Raw genomic sequence first — 26,050 nt, 5'->3', positions numbered from 1 at the left:
CTCTTGACAGTTACCAATAATCCATTATTTGTATCTTTTATTCCTTTCTAACAGTTGCATTAGTTCTTTTGTTATAACGTGTAGTAAATCTTAGTACAAGTTGGTGAAAACTAATACACTAACGATGTCTTTTGTCTCTTTTTCTAACTTGTTTGCTCTGTAAAAGCTTTGATGTGGTATCTCTCTATACTACTTTTGATCGATTTGAATTAGTCTGCCTCCAGAAACAAGGTGAATAATTTAAGTTTGGTACAGGGCCGTTTCTTGGCCTTAAATGTGGGACAGTATTGTCATATGTTTAGCAGCTCTCCTGCTTCATTCCAAGTGGGCTGTATTTCAGTGGCTGGAGAACCAGGACTACACGTTATGGTGATCGTTTTCATCACGTTGGCCCCTTTTGTCTTGTATTGTTGACCTGCTGTTTGCTTTACTTCAGATTTGCATGCTGAATATGGCACACATTGGGCAGCACTCACTATGGGACTAGAGAGAAGTTCACGGTGTTCTCCTCTCACTCGGACTAGGTCTGAGGGATTTTCACTATTAGCAGCACGGACTTAGCTGTGTATTAATAATGTTGTCCCTTTGGTCAAATGAACAGTCACATCTACCTGTGGGAGCCAGAGGTTTGTATCCCTGTTTTTTTTTTGAAGGAGCTTTTAAAGTTTTATTTTAGACAGGTATCCTCTTCTGGATTTTGGTGTCCTGTCAAACATGTTATTGTCAGCTCAGTTAGGTTATGCTCGCTGTTACCGCACTGAGTAGCGTGGACAGCATTCAAAATCCTGCTGCCAACAGAGCTCAGGAAGAAGGAAGCTCTGAGTTAGGTAATGACAAGTGGTGTTGGTGGATGGGCATCCTGTTGGTGCAAGTGTCCTGTGGGCCCGGGGCCTGTTCTCCAGGAAATACAGGAGCTGCCGGTTTCTTGTGCGTCCAGCTGCAGCATTAATCTCTTCTAGTAGGACACAATCAAATTGTAAGTGAACTTTAGTTTTACAAGGGACTACAGAAATCTCCTTTGGAAGGTTTTAATGTACTTTCTGTTAAATTAGGGATCCCTGCTTGCAAAAGTCGTTTGATTTTTCATTCTTTGTTTTTCCAGCTTTTTTGCAGCTCACAAAGTGACGTTTCTATCTTTCAGTAAGCTCAGATGCGTGTAATGTATCTTATGCAGCTGGGTGGTAGCAAAGAAGACTAGCTAATTCTTAAAAAAACTATGATTGTTAAATTCATTGTTTGATTTACTTTTGAATGCTTTCATCTTGGGTAAAACAAATCTTTCCTTTTTGTATATTTTTGACATTGAAGACCATATGAAATATGCAGATCTATAGGCAGTCGGAAGCATGGCATAGCTGTATGCACATTCATCTATTAAAAAAACAACCCCAAGCCCCAAACCAAACACTACCACTAATACATGGGGAGGAAATTAAGATTCTTTATTTACAGAATGCAGAATAAGAGTGCTGCTTTGTCACCTCAGTAATGTGCTTCAAGGAAGGAAGATTACCTCTGCTAGCAGCAAGGTAGCCCAGTCTTCATGGTCCTACCAAATCCCAACTGCTTTTTTCTGTGACTTTTACTAACAGCAATAGTTGATACCTCAGGTGATGTAGGAAAGTTTTCAACATATTGCCACAGTGACAGTCATTTCACATGACCTTGATGAGGGCACAGATTGCAATTGATCCTGTTGAGTCTCTGCATCAGTCTTGGTCCGTTGCCTGCAAGTGGTCTGTTAGACATCAGGAAGTGGTCAACGGAGCAACTACAGTTTTAAACAAAATGGCGCCAAACCCAATAAAAATGTCATATACGCATTCTGACACATGCAAGCAAGTAAACAAACATACTAAAGGGAGAAAAAAGTAGTAAACATCTAACTTGTATGTTCTAATTTTTTGACTGTTTTGAATAAAACTATTATTACATAGGTTGGTCCCTTGGATTGTTGGGTTTTTTTTTCCAAAAAACTTAGGTGGTCTTTGGATTTGTTTTCTGGTTTGGATGACCCTTTGCCCTTTTAAAAGAGGTTGAGAAATACTGCTTGGATCATGTTAACATTGCCATGTTTTGTGATTTTTATAAGGAAACCCATGAAAGCTGTAATCAGTGCTGTAGCAGCTGATACTGTGTAAGTATCCAAGAATCTCAGGTTTCACAGTGTTCCTCGTGTAAAGAAAGAGGCTGGGAAGGGGCTAGCTTCTGGCTGTCTGTAGAGAAAGATCTGAAAACTGAAATGAATTGTTTTCCTCACCTGTGGTCTGCTATCCCAAAACTTTATTAGTTTCCCATGGATCTTGCTGGGACTATTCAGGTACAAAAGAACCCCAAACCTCTCAAAACTCACTTTACCCCAACAAATAATTGCTAAATTGTGTACTAGAAACAGAGAGATGTTTGGTTTCTTCAGTTTGTTTCTGTCTTTTTCTTTTTTGGTCTTAAGGCAGGTGAATGTGTAAGAAATACAAACTCTTCTTGCCCTGCCCCGAGCAAATTACCGTGTCTCCTTACCAGAGCAAAGCCTTGTCTGAGAAAGATTGATTGGGAATTTGGTGAAAGCAGTTTTAATATCTTTAAATTGCTACTCTGCTGAGACATTGTGCGTATTTCATGGAAGAAGTCTTGAAAGCCTCAGTGCTTGGGAAGACTTGAGCTTCCATTGTGGAAAAGTGGTGCTGTGCAGTGTCATTCTTGTCTCCTATTTTCAAGGCACTGCTAAAATTTTAACGTTATAAAACTATCTGTTTAGTAGGGGACTAACTGTATTTAGGGCTCATTTTGGTCTACCATGTTTAAACAGATTGAGGCCAAGCGATGTGCAGTTTACAACTTTGTGGAAACCATGAACTGGGGTTAAATACATGAATCGGTTTGTCCCTCAAGTTGCAGGCAGTTGTTTGGGAGGATGGAAAAACTGATAGCTCTCAAGGAGGTAGGGTTTATTTTATTTTATTAAGGCAGTCAAGAGTCATGGCTTTAAACATGTGTTTTCTTTAGTGCTGTTTCATGCATGCTATGCAGTTTTGTTGATTCAGCAGAAAGGAGTAATTCTCACGTTGCTGATTGAGAGAAAGTGTAATGGGGTATTTATCGTTCCCACAGGGTAAAACTGATATAGCTTGGGCAAAGTGTCTTCTAGATGAACCCCCTTTCGTTCCTGTTAAACTGGAATAATTCTGGAATAAAAAACTGTGAAGAAATCCATATCTTTTAGCCCTTAACAATTTTAGCAAATGTAATGGTTAACTTGCAATATAGTAGATAGTTTTCTAGACACTAAGGGGATTATGTTAGCCTAAAATAGTTCATTTTGTTTAATAACCATTGATTTTAATTTTTCTAATAGAAAAAGCCTGCTTTAGTCACTGAAGGATAACAAAGGGGTTGTGATTATGTATTTTATGGCTGTATTTTGTAACCATGTTGCTGTGATGATGCATATAAAATTTTAATGTCTGGCCGGAAGGAGAGCAGAGGGGTGAAGTAAAGGAAGAGAGCAGAGGAGTAAAGTAAAGTAAAACTTTGCTGTCAACATTTTAAAGTAAAGCAAACTGTGTCTCTCCTTTCCAAATAACAGATGCAATTTAGCTACTTAAGAAATAAGCACCTTAAGTTTTTCTTGCATAGTGATCAAACAAGCAATGGGACTAATAGACTTAGGTTTCTGTTAATGGAAAAAAGATTCTTGTTTCTTGTAATTGAGAGTTTTGTGTTCTGAGAATAACCAAAAAGTGGCACCTGAGGTGACAGTAGTGCCTGATAGTATTGTCGTAGCTCTATGCAGGCATTACCCACCCACCTTATGTTTTACAAATACAGACTTTGAGAGGCTGGTACCTCCATATTAGCAATTTCTGTGAAGATTGCTTAGCATTAATTTGTCCTGAGACATTCGCATTTAAGAGCAAATTTCTAGACTGTATTAACAGTGAAGTGGCTGGTGATGAGGTGTAATTAGTTTGTAGTGTATTATTCTGTGACTAGTTGAACTGAAACTTGCATACATCTTAAAAAAGTGTGTTTGACGAGTGATTAATCTGTCATAGAGTCACGCTGGGAATGTATGAGTAGGAGAAAAATTAAGTAAATTATTTAATAAGAACTAGTATCTGTGCCAATGCTGTCAATATTTTGCAAGTGAACCTTAATTACGAACGATTTTACCACAGAAGCCAGGAATCGTCTAGACACATCAGGCTTTCAAAGCAGAGTATTTTAAAAATGGATTTCCTTATAATTCTGTTGAATATCTTAACAGTTCTGTCCTAGTTTTATTTAAATAAACTCTCTTTAGCTGGTCCTGGAAGCCCTGGGTTACTGCAGTACCAGTAATGTTAGCATAGGCTATCGAGAGGTATGAGGGGAACTACTGTGAGCCACGTTGTAGGTTACACACTTTAGAAATGGACTTTCTGGTTTCTAAACTCTGAAGCGAAATCTTGCATAATTATTCTTTTAGTGATTAGGCAGTCTGCTGACTATGGCTAGGCTCATTTGAAAACTGTCATGTAAGATGTTTCGTGTTATTACACCTTTTCAGTAAAGGGGCCTTAGTCCGTAGGTACTAAGGACTTTTTGAATTATCTTGTGTCCTGAGATTTCATCCCTGTTCTATCTTTCTAGTACTTGCTTAGAGCTAGTATGTTACAGCAGAGTGATTTTATTTGTTTATTAGTTTGCTTATTTTTTAAGGCTGAACAAAAAGTATGTTGCCGTGGGGGAGCTATCCCCAACTTGTACATATTAGTGTTGTCATTCAAATTTATATAAAATAATTAGGAGACAGGTAGAAATGTGGGAATTCAGTGCGTAGGTATTTTTTCAGGCATAGCCTTTGTTTTATCTGACTCTCCTGCTGCCTAGCTTAATGTTTTAAGGAATAACAAAATATGTTTTGGTATCAAGCATAAGCATTCCTTGCTTTTGAGTTAGAAGATGAAGAAGTATTAGTGTAAAAAGTTGTGATGTTACTGACTAGGGCCAAGATAACTATATAAGTGTGTCAGAAAGTAGCAGACACATCATGGCCTATTCTTCTCCCTTTCTATATGAGTAAGTTTTGAGTGGATAGTTTAGAATAGGTTATTTTCCTTTATTCGTGCTGAAATACAGTTTCAGCTCAGGCAGATACTGATCCATAAGCTTCTTATAAATCTGTTCATGTTATTTATTTTAATAGCACTAGGAAAATACGTCCAGTTATGAATTTATTATTGAGATTGCACTTTGTTTGTGGAATTACGCAGTGACAATATAAAATAAAAGCACTGTGAAAAATGTGGGATTTTTTTTCCCAGGATCATAGAAGTATATCTAACTGTTGAAAGGCTTCCTAGTGCATTTCAGCATGTTGTAGGACCTACAGGAACCAGTTTGCTGAAGCCACCAAAGAAGTAGGGAGAAATGGGAAACCACATCTAGAGTGCTAATTGTAAACTATTTCAACGCGTGCTCTCTTGCTGATGAAGTGAATCATCTGTATGAATATATTCATGTGGCATTTTTTGATGAAATGTTAATTTTTTGCTTTATTAGCAATTCTATTGTTTTGCAGCTTTTCATGAAGTATATTTGTTGTAAAGAAAGCAAGCTGAAATAAAGCAGAATGCATAGAAGACATTTCATTGTAGTTCAATTACAGCTTTTGGTTAAATTTTAACCACGATGGGGACAAATGTTGGCATTCTGTAAAAACTTTGTGGGTGTAACTTCACGTCTAGCACTTGGAAATACTTTGAGACTTGCAAAGCTGGGGAAACGCCAGCAAGTATAACACAAGCTACAGGAAAAAGCTGACTCATTTCTTTGCCTTGAAAAGCCTGCCAAAGATAACAAAGGTAGAAGTTGCTTCTGTTACTACTGGGGCATAATTAGTAATTTTTTAATTTAAATATTATTGCGTTAATTTAAAAATCCTGACTGAATAATGTTTTTTATAACTTGAACCCATAGCAGTTGTTACTTGTTAAAGTAATGGTTTCAAAGTAGCTGTGTATGTAGGAAGGTGATAGAGTATCTTGTTCGTAAAAAAGCCTCTGGTCTAAAATAATTGTTATTTCTGCGGAATGTTTTGTGGAACTTCTTGTTTAGAATAACACATTGCAGACTTGCCTGTAACAGGCAAGGTTTGATAGTTGCATGAAGCTGCAAGAAGCCATGTTCCTCTGCTTGGGAACCTCATGATACAATCTTGATGTCTTGGGGCAGAAAGAAGTTGACTCTCTTACAGCTGATTTCAGTAACCCCTTATTTTATTAATCCGGATTGACTGCAGTATTTGACTAATACTTGCAGTATGTTTTTGTCAGCATGAGTTAATAAAACTTCTGCTGTTTATTCCCAAATTTTCCACTTTTTTATTGTTGAAAACTGATCACAAGAGAAGTCTATGCACAGTTTTAACTTTTTATCCGGTTTCCTGAAATCACAGTATCAGCAGGTCAGAACAAAGGTTTTGACACGTCTGCATCTGGCATTACATGTTATTATCAGTTCTGTTGAAAATACAATCCCAAATTAGTATTTCCCAAAAAGACAGTTATTTGCGGAGCATTATTTCAAAACATTTACTGTTATTGCTGAAATATGTGCATAAAGCAGAGCCCTGCAAGTTAGTTTCATTGTAAGAAATACTTCTGTGCTCAAAAGGAACTAATAAATCTTTGCGCTTCTCCTGTTTTGCTTTACTGTTGTATATAAAAGTGTGTTCCTTTGTCACGCAGATTTATAGTTTGGAAGCAATTTCAAATTCACTTTCGCTTTTTTGGTCCTTTCATGCATTTTTTGTCTCACTAATGCTTTCCTTTATCCCTTATCATTTAATTATTTGTTTTTCCTCTCTGGATAACATTTGTTCAGTTTGGGGTTTTGTTTCTTTTCTTTTCTTTTTTTCTTTTTTTTAACTCCCTAGTGTACAAAGCACTTGGAGTTTTGTTATCCATTTATTTTGTTTGCATAACAAATAAAATAATGGATTTTAAATCTTTAGGATATGCAATTTATCATGTGAAAATAACAAAATTAGAGTAAGAATATTGTATTTCAGGGGAATATCACATTTAGCCCAACATAGGAGCAGAATTAATTGCAATGGAATTACAATTGTAATCAAAGTAGTATAAGTGACCTTTTTGGTGCTGTGGAAATATACCATAAAATACAAAAGATAAGAAATAATTTTTCTAGTGTATTTTAGATTGCTTAGTAAGAGCCTTTTAGTATATTTCACTACACTTTTAGCTTTTAAAAAAACATGTTTAATTTGTTTAAATTCAAGAAATCTTGAGTCATCCCCTAGCAGGATGGACTGATAGCACACAGGAATACTGGCTGATATTTCCAAAATATAACAGTTATAATTATTTTCTTCTACAGAACCCAAACCCACAGTACGTTTGCCTTGCATGTCATCTCTCCCCCTATACTGAGGTTTTTGTACGTAGCTTTTGTGTTACGTTCACTTGTGTAATCAGACTGAGAAATAAATCTAAGATTAAATGCTGAAAGGGTCAGTCAAATATTAAAATAGGTTTCTACTTGTTTTGTAGTGTGAAACAACAAACCAACCATTTTTTGGTTATATTTCAAAATACAGTCCTAAAAGCTGCTAGCACCCCTTCCTCTAAGACGGTGAGCTGTCCTTGCTTCTGCTAGAGTAGAAAACAGTATGGGGTAAGCTTTCTGAATTTGTGTTTTGAGAGAAATTGTTTTTATATCAAGGAGATATTAAATATATAATAGCAAGAAAAGGCAAAAGGCGTAGAAAGGCACAAAATGCAGATTTATTTTTTATTTTAGCTTACCAGATATTTAAAAACAAAAATAAAATGTATGAGTTGTAGCATTTGGGGAAGAATATAGTTTTTTGAAAGTCATGATAAATAAATCCTTTCATTAAAGAAAATTCTTAGTAAGTTGCATAGAAATAATTGAATAAGTGGGTTACTCCATTATATTTCCCTGTGACTTTCTGAAGCTGTTGGTACTCTTTAGTTGGACATTTTTGGATTAAATCATCTGCTATGGCAGTTCCTATTACCCTGTGTCTATGTCTCATTCATGTGTTGTGTTTGTTTAATGTAAACCTTCTCAATTTTTAGATAAACAAATGTAAAGCTCTGTGTGGCCTTTATTAAGTAGACTGAAGTGGTTTTACTTGCTGTATTCAGTCAAACCTAAATAAGGCTTTTAAAATTCTGTGTAAGATGATTCATATGTAAACTTGTACTGGTTGCGTTAAGCTGATACGGTTATTTATCTCAATGAAACTCATGCAGCTTTCACATGTGCACGGTATTTACATCTCTCTAGCCTCTTCTTCTGAAAGGGTTGTTTGTTCTAGCATCATGCTGCTTGAACTTGCTTTCTTTCGCGTGGAGATTCTAATACTCTGCTTTGGAAAGTTGATCTTAACGTTGTGCTTTGTGAAAGCTCTTGCTCTTAACTGGGGTAGAGGTTTGAATCCTAGAATGTTTTGTGTTGGGAGGGACCTTGAAGATCATCTAGTTCTGACCACCCTGCCGTGGGCAGGGACATCTCCCACTAGACCAGGCTGCTCAAAACCCCATCCAGCCTGGCCTTGAACCAGGGCATCTTGAACCCCCAAGGGATGGGGCATCCGTAACTTCTCTGGGCAACCTGTTCCAGTGCCTCACCACTCTCACAGGAAGGAATTTCTTCCTGATATCTAATCTAAATCTCCCCTCTTTCAGTTTAAAACCATTACCCCTTGTCCTATCACTCCATTCCCTGACAAAGAGTCCCTCCCCATCTTTCATGTACCCCTTTTAGGTACTGGAATGGGCTATAAGGTCTCCCCGGAGCCTTCTCTTCTCCAGGTTGAACAACCCCAACTCTCTCAGCCTGAATTCATAGGAGAGGTGCTCCAGCCCTCTGATCATCTTCGTGGCCTTCCTCTGGAGTCGCTCCAATAGGTCCCTGCCTGTTTTAAAGGATTTATATCTAGGGTGGGGTCTGTATCTGTCAGACAAAACTATTCTGTAGTACGGAGATTGGAAAGAAGAGGAAGACCTTCTCCCACCTCACCCATTGCAAAAGCCTTTAGCTGTGCTTTTGCCTGGGCCTGCTTTTAACTCTTAAGATAATTCATTTAAACATCACTTTTACATTCTGGAAATTTAAAAAATACCTCCCATCTGTAGTTCATGAAAAGGAAGGAATTCCCCACCTTGTTTGAATATCTGATCAGTATATGCAGACCTGTGCTTTTAAATAGTATGATTGGCAAATCCAGTCCCTCTTCAAACTTAGTGATAACCACTGAGTATTTTAACTTCTGGAGTTTAATGTTTGTTCTATCTGAAATACCACAGTTCGTTCATAATTATTCATAGGACCCTCATTCCCCTGGGTGAGAGTCACTGTAAGATGTGCTTAATTGCTTTTAAATGGCGAGTACTATAATTGTGTATTTTGAGCGAAGTGATCAACCTTGTTGCTTCATCAGGTTATTAAGAAATGGTGGTTGGTTTTTTTTTCTCTCTCACACTGTTTTGTACTCATAAAAGGTAGTCACATTTAGTCAGAACTGACTAATCTATTTAAGTTAATATTCCCGTGAGGAAAAGCTCTAAATTTCACAGTCTGCTTCACAACGTTCTTTAGGCACTTAAATAATTTCAGTCTGTTTGTAGAATACCACAGTTTCTGGGTTGCAGAGACTGTTAATGAATTTGGTAACCTTTTATTAACCCTAATGCTTTATTGTTACCTATGTTTGTGGGAAACAGCAAAAAAGTTGGATTTAATATATTTTGATACTGGAAGCTTGCTGCTGAAACAAACACTAAAAAAAGTATTGTTACTTTGAACCTTTTAAATTGTCACTCATTGGTCCAGTGTTACATCGTATCCCTGTCTTCTAATTCCTTTAAATGAACAGGATTCTTGGTGCTGTTCATTGATAAATCCTCTACTGTTGGATGATGGGGTTGTAGGGTACTTGTGACTGGAAGTTACTTCTGGATGTTGGTCTGTTCAAAAGCAGGTCCAATTATATCAGGTCATGCGGGGCTTAATAAATAAATAAACTGTTTCAATTCCTGGATATGTGACTAATATCTCTATACAAAATGTATAAATCAAGAATAACTAAACTTGTCTTATAATTTCCTAGATTAAGTTGTGGTCCTAGTAGTTTGAATATTGCCATCAAAACAATAACTATGTCCTTGCTTCTCTTCCTCTGTTCCAAGTTTGAGCGCTGTTGCAGTAGAGTTTGTATGTGGGTTGCACTGAGGCACACCTAAGATTGTTGGCTTAGGGGAAAAAATATCTTATAAAATCCCTATAATTTTCCACTTAAAGTGAGCTTCGCTCTTTAAATAGTGGTAGCATGAGAATAGGTAAATACCTGTTGAAGCTGTGGTACCCAGTATCCTCAGCGACAGTTATGGATATACAGCGGGAGAACAGTGTAAGCACAGGGTGCTGCTTCCCTGGTATCACTCTTGGCAACAGGTTATTGGAAGCTGAAGAAATTTTCTGAGCCAGATATGGTATCTTTATATTTAATAACCCTTTAATAGATTTACTGCACCTGTTATTAAAGTTGTTTCAAGGGTAATACATCTCTTTAATTACTGTATATTAGTCAGTCAGGCTGGTTTTGATGATCAAATGATCCCTGTTCAGAAAGGCAAAAAAAAAATTAATATCTTTGAATGTTTACTTAACCATAGAGACCTGATCCCCTCTCAAAGAGGATTGACATTGGGGAAGAACAGCCTGGAACAGATCTTGCCTTAATAACTTGTTCTTTTCTTTTTTTTTTTTTTTTTTAATAGTCACAGCCTTCCTCCTATGAAATTCTAAAGCAGATGGTTGTTCCTTTTTCTTACTTTTTCTGCAGACTCTACTTATAGATGTCTTGCAAGAACATGGGTATTTAATATTTATGCAATATCTACATGTGCACTGCTACCATTTGCCGTCTACATAATTTTAGTCTTCCATCTTGCTTAACAAATAGTGTCCAGACTCTTTATTTTTACAGTGTGGTTAATAGAGGTCTTTCCATCAAAAAAGTACATAATGCTGCTGCTGTTTTTTCTTACTGCTGTGCCCCTTAAATGTCATCAAGTTTACAAAACTGGGGACGTGAACAAGTGAGTTATTCAGTTTTAAAGAAAATAGCTTGGAGCCTCTATCGTATTTAACCCCTCTAACTAGGCTTAGAAAAAGTTTGAGCTGGTTTAATCCTCTGAGACTGAGACATGAGCTTTTTACAGAAAAACTGTGGAAATGCCATGCTGTGCTATATTTCTTCACAGCTGAAGCAGCTTCTTTTTCTCGGAGTAGAGAGAATTCTGTTGCACCAGCAGATCATTATTAGTGTTGGTCCTGTGGCACAAAAATCTGTATTTGCTGTCTGTATCTTACAGATGCAAAATAAAGGCTATTTTTTCTTTCATCGAACTTCACCTGTTGATTGACAGGAATGAATTGTATATTGTTGAAGAGTATGGGGGGGAAACCAAACCAGAAAAACCCAAACAAAACAAAACCTCCCACTTTTTCCTGGAGGTTTGTTAGATGAACATGACCAAGAGCTATGTATGACTGCAAAAACCACAATGATGATAAATGAGACATGTTGTTAAAAAGAAACCACTGATTATTGCCATGCACGGTGGATAAACTGATTTAAAAACTGATCTGGTAAGAAGATTGGCTTTCCCTGTAATTTGATACAGCCTTATGGGTAGTTGCTGTAGCTTACAGATACCTGTGACCCTTTTCCTTGTCTGCTATTATTCATGAATATTTGTCTCTAAATAAAGTGATAAATCTTACTGCAATATCATAGTTACTTAGCTGAGTTCAGCAGAAATACTTTTTGACTTTATGTAGCCTTAACTGTTAATGGAAATTGTAAAAAATCACGCTTATATATTCATAGAAAAAGAAAGCATAGCATTTAAAATTAGATGATACAAAGATTTGTGTTTATTGAGCACTTAAGATGCATTTTCCATGTCAGTTTGCAAAAATGATGGTGGTAGGTGATGACTGTCCATAGTTCAGTTGCAGTATTTGACTTCATCCTGCTGGACTACAGGGGACCTATGAGCTTCTAAATGTCAGCGTTCTCTTCTTCATCAGGGACCAGACACTAATTCACTGAATATCTGGGCCAACAGGTCAGGTATATCTGACATATGAGAATGGATATTGGAAGTTGGGATAGTAGAAATGCGTGAATTGCTACTGGTACAGCAGAAAATGGAGAATGATGGGATGTTACAAGCTCTCTTGAATCTAACCGTTAAACCTAACAAATATGTACCTGTGAACATATTATAAAGATCATCAAAGACCAGAAACAGAATTAGTCTTTTGAGGTCTGTTTTGTTTTCCTCTCTAGACTTTTTTGAATTCTTTCTCATTCCTTGCCAAATTCCCTCCTGTGATATTGCACCTTGTCTGCTCACTACTGGGCTAGGATTAAAAGTCTGAAGTTAGGTAGGGTTCTGACATCTTTACTCCCATGGCTTCTAACAATAATCAGAACAAAGCCTTATCAGCTGTGGAGTGAAGCGTGTAAGTCATCTTCACCAGCTCATGTGGTATCACTTTCTCTGCCCCTCAAATCTGAAAAATCCTAGCAATGAGATGGTTTTAAAATACTTTTTTGATGGTATAAAGCAGTCTGTCTAAATACTGCTGAAGAGAGTCTTATTTGCTTTCCAAGTTTTTACCTCATCCTGATTTACATATAATTTCAAAGTTTATACAAACTTACTTACATAGCATCATATGTGCTGGAAATGCATTAAAACTTTCTGCAACATAGAATGGAGCAATGCTGTAACAGGCTGAGAAGACAATTTTGTCAGAAGCGGGTTTTTGAACTTGCAACTGGGGTATGTTGTGGCTATTTTAAAAAGAATGCATTCTAATATGAGATAGAATTCATTAGGATATTGTCAGAGCTGAAAACTCTGTAATTTCAAATAAGACGGTTATGAGGGTGGTGAGACACTAGCACATGTTGCCCGGGGAAGTTGTGGCTGCCCCATCCCTGGAGGGGTTCAAGGCCAGGTTGGACAGGGCTTTGAGCAACCTGGTCTGGTGGGAGGTGTCCCTGCCCAGGGCAGGGGGTTGGAACTAGATGATCTTTAAGGTCCCTTCCAACCCAAACCATTCTATGATTCTAAGAAATCTGAATGCAGCTTGCAAGGTTTGTACTTACACACCCATAAGTAATACTTGGTTTATTCTGATGATCTGGACAACATGGGATAGTATTTAACTGCATAAACCTTACTTAAAAAAATACTTCCTTTTCTGCCTGAAGACTGTTTGAATTTTGGGGGTAGCCTTTTCCGTGATTCCCTGGCACATGAGGACTCTTAAGAGGCTAGATGGTATTTGTGCGTGTGAGCTGGAAGCAGGTTGTCCGGAAGGCGTAGGCGCGATGGAGGCGTGCGAGCTGTTGAGTAGCTCTTTGTGCCGGCTTCAGCCATTTGTGAACACGTGAGGGTTGCAGCATGCAGTGCACGTGCAGCTCTGCCAGGTTTGTAGGTTTGTGCAGGTCTGAAACTTCGGGGAAACAGATTTTCTGTGTCCGTGCTGTCTGGCTGCCTCGTCTGTGCGCATTTAGCTTTGTGTATTTAAAAGCAATATGTTCACTGTATGTAGGTACCGAGTGTACAAAGCATTAGATTTACTGAGTACGGGCCATGCAGTTTATTCCTGTGCATTCCACCTGGGAGATCCATCACACGCTTATAGGAGTTTGATCTTCAGTTCATGTTTGTTTTCACTTAGATACAGTTTTTATTTTTTGCAGGTACTTTAATGACAGTATCGTTTACCAAAAATATTCACTAAGTGGAGAATATTTTATGGCATATTTTAAAGCAAACTAGTCAGTCTTTAAAACATTTTCTGTTTTATTTTTGTTGTTCTGTATGCTTGACTCAAAATTTGTTTTCTCTTTTCAGGCAGCTATAAATGGTGTAATACCACAAGAAAATGGCATTCTACAAAGGTAAGCGTAGAAGACAAGTAGTACACACAGAGAATGATGCTGGGTAGTAGTTACATTTTTTTGTTCCTGAATCCTAAGGTAATGATGTAATTCTCCTTTTAAAGCAGTTTCAGGAGCCACAAATTCTATTCCTGGCAAAGGTGATTTAACGATCAATTTTTCCTGTACTGATGGAGGACCAGCTCAAACACCTATTTAAATTAATTATTTTTTATTCTAAGTTCATTGGGTTTTGGGTCATTCTGGGCAGGATTGTCTCTTTACTAAGCTTGGATTTTGGTATCCTTTCTTGGATGTCAGGACTTGGGTGTGGTGGTTTTTTTTGTTGTTTTGTTTTTTCTTCCTCCAAAGATCTGAAAATTTGCAAGGCAAATCCACAGATGTTCCTGGCTAAGTATTTTCTTCTTCCTTGTACATTTTTAAAAGTATTGATATTCCATGCTTCCCTGACCCTGTCCAAAAAATGTTTGTGTTGTTGTTTTTTGTTTTGTTTTGTTTTTATTGAATTACAGGCAGCAGATACTGTGTTAGATACAGTAAGGTTGCTCCCTTTTAAAAGTAGCTTTACTGATTTTCTTTCAGCTTCTGAATTAAATTTTGGCTTGTATACTGATGCCTGGATATCTTGAAGTCACTGAAGCATGAGGTCCTAAGTGCTGATGAGGCAATTGAAAACAGCAGAACAGGAATTGAGCTACTTGAGAGAGACAGTAAAATAGTGTATACATGTTTTTTTTTTTTTTAGAAAAATACTCAATGTACTATTTTAAAAAGTTTATTTTAATGATGAAAAAGGATACATAATGTAGGTAAAGCAGTGTTTTGGCATCTCTGTCAATACTTACTAAAGCTGTCATTAAATACAGTCAGTTTTTGATTTAGGAAAAAACCTTATTTGCTCAGCAATGTTACTAGATGTTTATTTACCGTAAGACCTACCTAGTCCATTGGAGATCAAGTCTTGGTTGGGTTGAGCACTCTTACTACCTATGTTATTAAGTCCTGACCTCAAAGCATTTATATTCAAAATGCTAGAATGTTTGAAACCATTTGGTCAGGGGGAAGGAGCTGGGCAGTAGTTATGCCTGGCCTGGATAACAAGCTGGTCTACTGTCCACTTACAGCTTTCTTCCATGCTAATTTATTCATTTTTAGAAATGATTAAACAGTCAAATGTGTCTCAAATCTCTCTCTTTTTTTTTTTTTTTTTTCTTCTTCTTCCAATGGAAGTGGTTTAAAAGGAGACTCAGAAGACTGAGAAGCCTAGTTTCCAGTGGTTTTCAGATGAGGGTTATTTTACAACCATTGGAGGTTGCCAGACTGGTGCCTTTTGCCAGGCATGCCTTTTTTTTGCCAGAATGCCTTTTGTGGTGGAATCAAATAGAATTAATGCAACTGGACTTGAAGGAAGTTAATTTATTGAAGGGAAAAAAAATAATATTTTGTTTTATAATTCAGTTGTGATGTTTAAAAAAGCAAATAATAAAAAAAAAATTCAAGTTCTGAGAATCGGGATATTCATTGCTTCTTGGGTCTGTTAACAAAATGGTTATAGTAGTACTTAATTCATAGTTGGCCATTGGCTATTTAAGACAATAGCATATCACTTGGTAATTATACTTTTTTTCAATTCTGAAAATAAGACTCTTTCCTGTACTCTTTAGACCTCCGAAGTGTGTCTCTGAGCTTTGAGCGTGGGTCTTTGAGTCTGTGTCTTTGTAGCTGGGAATTCATCCTTCTGAGCCTCCTGATGTGAGACGGGAAGGAGCATAACATGGTTTTCTTTTTCAAATGTAGAAGGCTCAATGCTGGGATTTGCAATAGCTGTGTAAAATTTCTGCACTTGTGACATGCATGCCATCCACTTTTTCCTTTTTGAGTTCAGGCCTCCTCTAGATGACAAATTTGACTTGCTATGAGAAGTGTTTCAATTGAGAGATTTTGTAGTATCTTCAAGAAGGGCAGAATGCATTTTTCAAATACGTTCTGTTTAAGAATGGAAACGAGACAATTTACATGTCAACATTTCCTAAATCCTTCTTTGCTCAGCTTCCATTCTTTCAGTGCATACGTTTTATTAGCTTGTATCCTCCATCATCATAACCTGTAACTGCCCAGGAGAGATCATCTTCCTGATAAGAACATCTACAAGGCAAAGCTCTAGCCTTACCCTGTGAAGTTTCTTGCCTTCCACATTTAATTTCTGTACATCATAGTTTTTTATTGGCCTGGAGTAATGTTCCTGAAATTTCATGTTTTGTTACTTTTTTTTCTAATCCCAGTTACATGCGTCTTGTGGAGAGGCTCACTGAGGAAGATGAAATGCTTCTGGGTAGTGAGGGTTTCCCGATTTATTCTGACCTGTAATGCTGTATGTGTCCTTGAGCCAGCTATGGAGACATCCTTTTATGAATGTCCAGGAGGCTTGAAGGATTTTGAACTTAAAGGCAAGCTAGAATTTAGCATTGCATTGCATTACTACTGTACTTCTAGGTATTTTCTACAATATATACCTCGCTATCTTGATTTGTTTACCTTAAGTACATAACTATTTTCATACCTGACTTGTTTTCCACTAATTTGGTATTGGAAAATACCAATCCACGTGCAGTATTTTAAGCTTTATTTCTTATTTTCATTTCCACTTGATACTAGCCCAATGATGTAGAAAGTTAGTTGTTGCCATGGTGCCGGTTTTTATATGGTCACAGCAGTCCTGGAACAGGAAACAATGCTTCTTCTCAAAATAATTCTGATATTAATTACGTAGTGAACTTTTAGACAGAAATAATGGCTTAAGTGCTTGTCAGCTAAGCTGTTCTCCTATAGCTCTTCTGAGTCACTGAAATGTTAATATTAGTGATATGAAAGTTATTTTCTAATTATTAATAAAATAGTGTTTTCAGATATGACAGTGTAATTTATTCAAGAGGTGTGTGCTGTGAATCACAGTAAGTGAATAATACTGTTCATTTTGCTTTGCTAACTTTTATTTAAACATATCAAGCTGTTCTTCTCAAACCTTCTTATCTGCATATCTTTCAGTGAATACGGTGGAGAGACTTTACATGGACCAGCGTATGGTCCCACAAGTCACTCTACAGCAGCTTCTTCAACTCCTTCCTCATCCTCAGCATTTCGCCATGTAGTGCCATCAAGACAAATAGTGGAAAGACAACCTCGAATGCTTGACTTCAGGGTTGAGTACAGGGACAGAAATGTGGATGTAGTACTTGAAGACAGCTCCACAGTTGGTAAGGATTTGTAAAAATGGAATGAAAACTGTTGTGGTAAAATTGTTAAAACAAAAGCAAATGAAAAAGATCCAACCCCAAAAGTTCAAATCCTAAAAAGAAAAGCAAAGCAAAACAAAACCCCTCCAAAAAACCCCACAGAAAACCCTCCAGAAAATGCAGACTCCACAGCTACTAACCATTTTCAAATCTCTTTGCAGCTTTAAAAAAGCAAAATTTCACTAATCCATTGTAAAGGTTAGTGATTTGTCAAATACTTACTTTGAAATCTAGTTTTCTTACGAATTTGCTTCAGAAACAAAATGAAAAGTACTGATTAAGTTGAGGCATGCAAATGTAATTTGGGGTAGAATTAGTATAGATGCAGTCTACTAATAAGCGGATGATCTTGGCATTTCCTTTTTGAATCTCTATGGCATCTCATTCTGTGCAGGATTAGTGATGAAATTTAGAGGAATTCTTTACGGTGTGAAGAACATAATTGCATTCTTCTTTTTTAAATTTTTATTTGACTCTTGTGCAAATTGAGATTGCTTTTATCAGCTTTATTGTCTTTATTCTAAAACTGATGCATTTTGTAACAGTATGTTAGAAATATGCTATTGTTAGTATTGCAGAGCATGTTTTTTACATTCCCTAAACTGTGAGTTAGTTTACTTTTGCTAAGGAAGAGTATTTTTTTTATGTTAGTGACGATTCTGTACAGATCAAAATAAGGAACTGCATGAAAAAATAGTTGATTAAAACAATTTTCAGTGCTGCAGCCTTATGTCTGTGATGAAACTTTGAAATTGAAACTTTTGATCCTTATTTGTCTTTTTAGCATTCGATTTGGTATTGGCTGGTGCCACCTAGTGGTGATTAGTTTGAATTCCTGATTAGTGTTTCCTGTATTCCACAGCACTGCACTGAGTGGCATCCATGCAAAGCGGATATAAAAGCCTGATCAAATCAGAATTTTGCAGCCGTAGTATTTTATTTTTTCTTTTCTCATTAACTTCTTTCAGTCGGTGTAGAACTTTTGTCTTATCTTGGCATATGACGATTGAGGGCAACCTTGTGTTTAAAGTCCTGAGAGAAGTGAGCAAGGCAAATAATAGAATTTCAACCATGAACTTCAGGAAAGAAGATTTTTGGCTTTTTTAGGAGTCTGCTTGGCATGATTCCATGAGAGACTGCTCTGAGGACAAAGGGGCCCAATAGAGCTGATTGATCTTCAAGGACAACCTCTTCAAAGGACAAGAACATTCCCTTCCAACATGCAGAAAGAGGAGCAAGCGTGGCAGAAGGCCAGGACAGAAGAACAAAGAATTTATGACTAAGCTAAATGCAAAAAGAAAGTACACAGAAGGTGAAAGGTAGTGATGGGGCTACCCAGGAGGAATACAGAGTTGTTGCCAGAGTATGCAGGTTTGGAGTTAGAAAGACTCAGGCCAGGTGGATCTGAAACCACTGAGGGATTAGAAGGGCTTCTGTTGGTACATCAACAGGAAAAGAAAGGCTAAAGAAAATGTGAGCCTACTGTTCAATGGTGATTGCTGAACTTGGTCCGTAGGAAGATTACGGAGAAAATATTTCTGGAAGACCTTTTTGAGCACAGGAAGGAAAAGAAGGTGATTTGGAACAGCTGGCATGGATTTGCTAAGGGCAAATTGTGCCTAATCAATGTTTATTATGATTTGATGACTGGCTCTGTGCACAAGGGGAGAACGGTGGATGTCACTTTGACTTTAGTAAGACCTTTGACATATTCTGCTGTAGTATTCTTATAGTTATATTGTTAAGAAAACGACTGGATAAGTGGGATGATAAGGTAGGTAGATAATTGCCTGGACTGCTGGGCTCAAAGTCTGACTGGTGAAGAGTAACTAGTTCAGGGATGTCCCTCAGGGATCAATCTTGAGGCCAGTGTTGCTTAATGTCTTTATTAAGAACCTCGTTGTTAAGGTGAGTGCTCTTGGCAAGTTCACAAAGAATACCAGCCCAGAGAAAGTGGCTGATATTCTAGAGGACAAGGCTGCTATTTAGAAGGCCCTGGACAGCCTGGAGAAATGGGCTGACAGGAGCCTTGTGAAGTTCAAAGAAAGCAAAGTTGAAGTCCTGTGGCTGGGGTAGGGTAACTCTGTGTTATCCTGTCTGACAGCTGCCTGAGGGCTGACAAGCTAGAAACCAACTTTGTAAAAAAAGGCATTTGGGGTGCATTAGCAGTGCACCCACGCAGTAAAGGCGGCCAGCCACATCCTAGACAAGAGTGTAGCCGATGGATCTGAGGGAATAACCCCTCTATTCCGCATTTGGGGTGCTGCATCCAGTTTTGAGGTCCCCAGTGCAAGAAAGACGTTGACATTCTGCAGTGAGTTCAGCAGAGGCCAGCAAGATGGTCAGGGGACTGGAGCACGTGACAACACAGGAGGAGAGGCACAGAGAACTGCATTTGTTCGGCCTGGGGAAGAGGAGAGGTAGAGACCTTACCTCTGCCTACAACTGCCTGCTGGGAGGACACAGAGAAGATGGAGCCAGGGTCTTCTTGGAGGTGCACAATAAGAAGATGAGAGGCAGTGGACATTATTTGCAACAGTGAAAATTTCCATTAGATATAAGGATTTATCTGTTTGGTGTTTTTTTTTCAGTTGTGAGAGTGGTAAGGTACTGGAACAAGTTGGCCAGAGAAGCTGTCAAACTTAAAGGTGTTCAAGAATCAGCTGGACAAATCTTTGACTAAACTGGTTTAATTAGACCTTTGAGCTGGGCTTGGGCTAGATGAGCTCCTGAGGCACCTTCCAGCCTGAATTATTTTGACTGCAATAACTACAGGGAGAGGAGAGCATCAAAACGTACAAAACACTGAAAAAGCTGTCAGAGCAGTTAAATTGTATGAACACTCCAGTTCTTCAGCTTAGGACTACTGATGATGGAATTAGGTATCAAAAATATGCACCCTCTTCATTGCTGACAAATCCACTGCTCCAGAGAGCATGCCTCTGCAAATGTGTGTGTCTAGCATACGCAGTGTAGAACTATTCAAATACATGTCCAAATCGTCATATCCTCATGTAATTCTCCAATCATTCATGCTTTCTGTGATTTTTTTTTTTTTTTTAGCTTCATTTGTCCTTTGCTGTTTGAAGGGTATGTTACAAAAGTAACTAGATTAAAAATGGTTTTCGTAGTAAACTCTTCTTTGCTCTCATTTAACTATAACTCAGTACTGTTTGAAATAAAGCAGTAAGTGTGTGTATTTTATGTATTTTCTTTGTTTTCTCTTTAGGAGATATCAAACATATTCTAGAAAATGAACTTCAGATTCCTGCATCTAAAATGCTGTTAAAAGGGTGGAAGACTGGAGATGTAGATGATAGTGTAAGTGTTCAACTGTGTTTTCAGTTAACTGAATTCAGAGTTTCAAAATGAACATCTGTGGGTGGGGATTACAATGCAAGAATTGTGAGTTTCAAACAGTGATACATGTCTTGGGTGGCATACAAGGAACTCTTAAACTAAAACCTTGCAAAAAACATCGGGACAACTCACTTCTGTTTGTGTTGGTTTTATATATAACACGGCCCACCTACAAAAAGGACGTTAGGAAGTTAACAGTAAGTATATCTCAAAACAAACTATTTGGTGGTATTGTAAAATAAGTATTGATAATTAAAAAATATAAAATAATACGTCAAAATTAGTGAATGTTTTATGCTTATAATGATTTTTCTCCCCTCAGACTGTTTTAAAAACTCTACACTTGCCAAAAAATAATAGTCTTTATGTTCTAACACCTGACCTGCCTCCTCCTTCTTCAAGTCATTCTGGGTAAGTCTTTTGGCCATAAAATTCTACTTGTACCGTTTGGTTTTCTATGGTTTTTATGAAGCCACGTGCATCCTTGTAGGAATCTGCAGTCAGAAAATACAAAGTGTTTTCGCTGCTCTGGTAAGCGTTGGGATGAACCACCTCAGCACCTCATTGTGGAAAAGAAGGTTGTTAAGTTTTTAAAACCTTGGTGTGGTACGTGAACCACTTAGGTACAGACAGAATTTTACACCTCCCAGGTGCAATGACTTTAATTGAACAAGAATTTAATCCCTGTGGAACTGAGAGCTGGCCTTTCATAAGTTACTGCATTATGTTGGTTCATTTAATGTAAACGTGTATAAATAACTTGTATAAATCATTGCCAGCAGATTAGAATTTTCTTTCTGAAATGTTTGTTACGTTGTTTTATCTTGTCTTCTTAGACTTTTAAAATGTACATAGGTACAATCAGTTTCCCCCAACTGAGCAGGATATCTTTTATTACTGATTTGAATACTCAAAAAGTTAAACGGCGAGTGTTCATATGCCAGCGAACATTGCTAAGGTTTGAAAATTAAATGTTATTTTATGGTAAACAGAATCTTTACTCGTATAAAGTGTTTTGTGATTACTTTGCCGTGTTTTCTCTTCTGCCCATCCCTTTCTGAAAGGCAGACCCGTATGCGTTCTTTTCCAGGAAAATATGAATTTTATTCGGTAGCCGCTAGAGGGTGCGCAGTAACTGAGGCTGGAAGAGCAGCGCAGCTCTGGCAAGGGAGCGGGGAGGCTTGCGTTTGGAATTGGTCAAATTGCGGGATCGTTAGACTAGAGTGCCTTCAAATTGTCTGAAGAGGGAGTTGTTTTTCTGCTGTTACAGCCGATAAGAGAATATTCTATAAATGCAGTCGTATTACTGATGAAGGAAATTCTTTGACAATCCATGGAAATTGGTAACTGGTTTCCTAGTGACTAAAAGTACTTCATATATTACTAAAAGGTACTTGTGCACATAACCGTGTAGTCTGTGGAGGAAATAAGAATGCCGATATGAATTACAAAAATAATAATAATAATAAAAGAAAGAAGCATTAAGAGAGGGAATAGTGGGACTGGAACAGAGGGAGCAGAGTGGCGGTGAGCTGTGATGTGAACTGGGTGTGCTCTGGATGTGCTCACAGGGACTGCAGTCGTGTGTGAGGACAATAAGCCATGGTATGTAAGCAGCTAATTGAAGGAGAGTGAAAATACTGTGGAAAAACACTGTAGATACTAATTGTTTGGATTTTTAAAAAATCCATTTCCAATTCCAAAATTTTCTACCCAGGTATCACTGTATGTTGTAATTTGAATATCTTTGATTCCGGAAAGAAAACCGGGGTCTGAAGAATGTTGTTTATTGCAACTGCAATAAAATATATAACAACAAACTGTTTAAAAATAGTTTTTAGGCTTTTTTATTGGATGAATAGTTTAAAAGAACTTTACTTGCTAATAAAATCAAAGTGGTTGTTACCTTTACAGTTTAGACTTGCTTCATAGTGGAGACTAGTTCTGGATATTTTTAAAATAAAGTTGGTAGCTTTGGGATAGCAAATGATGATTAATTAGTGGCTACTTAAACAAGGATAATTTGAAGGCTGAAGTCATAAATTCTAGATGAAAGGGGAGGCTTGCCTCCAATTAAAGCATCAATGCAGATCAAAAAACATCTAATTGAAGCAATGTACCAAACCCAGTTACACTGTTTACTGCCTACTGTTAGGTCAGTTATTATTCAGATTAGTTTGTTACCCACAATTTTTAAAAGCCTGATGCTCACATCTATTATTAATGGATGTTAAGGAACTTTGCCTCTTACTTTGTGAGTTCATCTGTCATTTTCTTCAAATGCCTTCTATTTTGAACTACAGATAAATAGTCGTGATTTGAATATCTCCAGAAAATGATATTTGAAAAGCCTGAGATTTCAGTATGTGATATTTTATGTATATGCCCTTCTTAAAAGGAGCAATATGGTCACTGCTCTGTAAACTCCAATCTGTGCCTGTTCTTGACACTGAGGGAGAATGGTGTCTGAAACATCCTTTTCCAACATACTGGTACGTTGGCATTGAAGTTTATTGTGACAGACTGAATGGGCTTAACCCAGAACTAACTTAAAACTAGCATCTAAACGTAATGGCAAAGTGATTCTGCAGTTTAAACAAACAAAAGTCTCCAAGGGTATCTTTGTTCCTCAGTGGCATATCTAAAGCTTTTATAGATAATAGAAACCCGGTGAATTACTACCACATGCTAGTAAATTGAGGTGTAAAGATTAAATTTAAATGTCAAATACCACCTGTAGGGTTACATGCCCTGCTTCCACAATTTCAGCGGGCAAAGCCCTCCCTATCCATGCATGGTATCCAGAACAATGTGTTCTATGAGCTGTGGACGTAATGAAACCTGTTTTCTAGTGAATTCCTGCCTCATCCCAGTGGCTGCACTAACTCAGCCCTCTCCATCCACACTTCCCGTGATCTCACCTACTTCTGACACTGCTTCCACTTCCCATTTATTTTGTAGCACCTATGTAATTTTTTTCCCCTGCATAGACATCCAGCTTGCCCTGCCTCTGTTCTCCAGCTGGTAGTCAGGTAACATAGAAGAAAAGGAGACATCACATGCTGTAGGTAGTTCTGTAATCATCGGCTAGAAGTTGGCTGGATGGAGTATAAAAATACTATGCTTGTACTGCAGCCTTTTACTAAGGTGGGTAGTAATTTGTGTCCCTTTCCTCTACCCAGCTGTTGATTTACACCAAATTTTTGAGACATTTATAATGCTGTTAGACGTCCCTGAATCTTGTGAATATGTTCAAAATTTACTGGATGGGACAGGTGGGTGAGAAAAACATGATTTCCTTTGGAAAGGAGCCTTAAAAGGAAAGGTGCCAAAGAATGTCCGTCATTTAATTGTCCAAGGGGAGGAGAGATCCCTTGCACCGGCTTTGTCAGATTAGATTCTTCACTTCCTCACAGTGACTCTCCTTCCCTTTGTTGCCCTGGGTGCTTCTTGAAAGCCGGCAATATGCAGTTCAGGGAAAAGGTTTTGGAGAACGCAATAGAGTGTCAAAAGCATAGGTGTGTGAGTCTAGCCATGGAGCTAGGTCATCCTGATTATCTCTTCTTTTTATCTTGCATGTTCTGGGAGGCAGTTTTTCTCAATTTTTTTTCTTCAGTTATCAATTCAATGAACATAATGTATTTCATATTTAGTCTTTTTTCTTAAATAGCTGAAAGTCTTAAATACTTGATATACCTGATGAATCATTGGAAAGTTCAAAACAGTTAAAAGCTATTTGACCAGGTGCATACATTTGTGATTATTACAAAGAATGTATTTTTACTAAGTGATTGTAATTTTTTTAAGAAATGTAATCAGCTGTGTGGATAGGAATAAGCCCCCCCCCATCTTTCAAGTAATGGGTCCATGCGTTGCTGAGTGCGTGTGTGTTAGATTGTTGGAGAGGAGCGGTGATTGTGGCATGGTGTCTTGTTGTACGCTATCAACTGTAGCAGAGTGTTAATTAAGAACGATGTAACCTGCAACTCCAATTATTAGTATTGTCTGTTTAGCTGGACAGGAGCAGTGCCTTGCTTTAGTTACTTTGAAAGCTTCAATAAGAATGGTAAGATTAATGTTTTATTTTCACATCTGCTCATGAGACAGTTTAAAAATCCTGAAGTTTAAAATGCAATAGAATGTAAACAAAAGGGCTTCTGCTCATTTACATGTTAGCCAGATTTGCTAACTGATTGCTGTTTGAACCTAATCTACCACCTCCTGCTGCATTAGCTACAACAAACATTACATTTACATACTGATTTCTTATTTTGTTTTAATGTAAATAATCTGTAATTACAGTAAATTTGGACTTCTGTTGACATGAGCTTGTATAAATCTGTAAGTTTAAAATGGAAATGTTAATTACCTTGTGTCATACCTATTTATATAAAATTCAGAGATTTTGGGGGAAATCTCCATGTGACTGAGAAAGATATTGCCTAATGGGAAATAGTGAATGTATTTCATAAAAACTAACGGAACTGAAATGAAAAGGAGCATTTGCTGATCATTGACTAAGGATATACTTTTGGTTTCAAAGCTTAAAATAATACTAAAATTTCAAAGAAAAATGCTGTTGAAAAGCAAAGTATTACATCAAAAATTAAAGCATTAAGGCAGTCACTCAACCATAGATAAACCCAATCTATTTTACATATTAAATGTTACAGAACAATAGAAAAGCAGTAAAACTGGAAGCTTAAAATATAATAAATATCAATACTAACACGATCTTGCTTCAGCATTGCATAGACTGATTGAACAGTTGCTGTCCCTTAAGATTGGCATTATTTGCAGTTACACATTTTTTTGGCTAAATATTGTTTCTATTCTTAATCTATTAGACTTCTGGTCTATAAATTGTACTGTATTAGAATTTGGATGGAGTAGCTAGTGAATAAACTCTTTCCAGAGTCTTAATTGGGTTTTGACATTTTGAAATAAAATTCTTGCAACTTCCATTGCTTGAAATTTGAATTTCAAAGAGGAACCCTACTATGTTTGCATATGGTAGAGTTTAAGCCCCAGCTGAATCCTAGTCCACCCTTGGTGTGTCTGTGCGTTGTAATAATGCCGGTAACCAATGCTATATAGGCAATCCATATGAAATCCTAGACTCATATGGGTCTCTCTTGCTAGAACTGGTCAGAGCGATGACTGTGCTCAGGTCTATTTTCTCTTCTCTGTTTGTGGACTTCTTTTTTGGGTGTAGGCAGAGTTCCTCTACTGGAAGATTGGTGCCACAAAATGCCATCAGGTTCCCTTGCCTCCCTGTGCTGAATAGTGAATGTATAATCATTCAGCTGAGGGAAAAAAAATAATGTAATGGCAGTGTGTAACCTATCAGCAAATCCATTTGAAAGCCAGGGTTTGC

At 37.4% G+C, this 26,050-nt stretch overlaps 1 protein-coding gene across 1 annotated transcript in view; it reads left to right on the top strand.

Moving 5' to 3' along the window:
- FAF1 (Fas associated factor 1) overlaps positions 1-26,050 on the top strand; it is a 171,206-nt gene that overhangs the window by 23,681 nt on the left and 121,475 nt on the right. Inside the window, exons 3-6 of the mRNA XM_054212624.1 lie at positions 13,974-14,020; positions 17,066-17,274; positions 20,543-20,634; positions 20,996-21,084. Coding sequence (XP_054068599.1) covers positions 13,974-14,020; positions 17,066-17,274; positions 20,543-20,634; positions 20,996-21,084 — 437 coding nt within the window. The remainder of the gene's footprint in view (positions 1-13,973; positions 14,021-17,065; positions 17,275-20,542; positions 20,635-20,995; positions 21,085-26,050) is intronic.

The sequence above is a fragment of the Rissa tridactyla genome, chromosome 8 (genome assembly GCF_028500815.1).
Source record: "Rissa tridactyla isolate bRisTri1 chromosome 8, bRisTri1.patW.cur.20221130, whole genome shotgun sequence".
NCBI classification, from domain to species: domain Eukaryota; kingdom Metazoa; phylum Chordata; class Aves; order Charadriiformes; family Laridae; genus Rissa; species Rissa tridactyla.
Note: the sequence above shows the minus strand (reverse complement) of the source record. Positions and strands in the feature narration are given on the sequence as shown.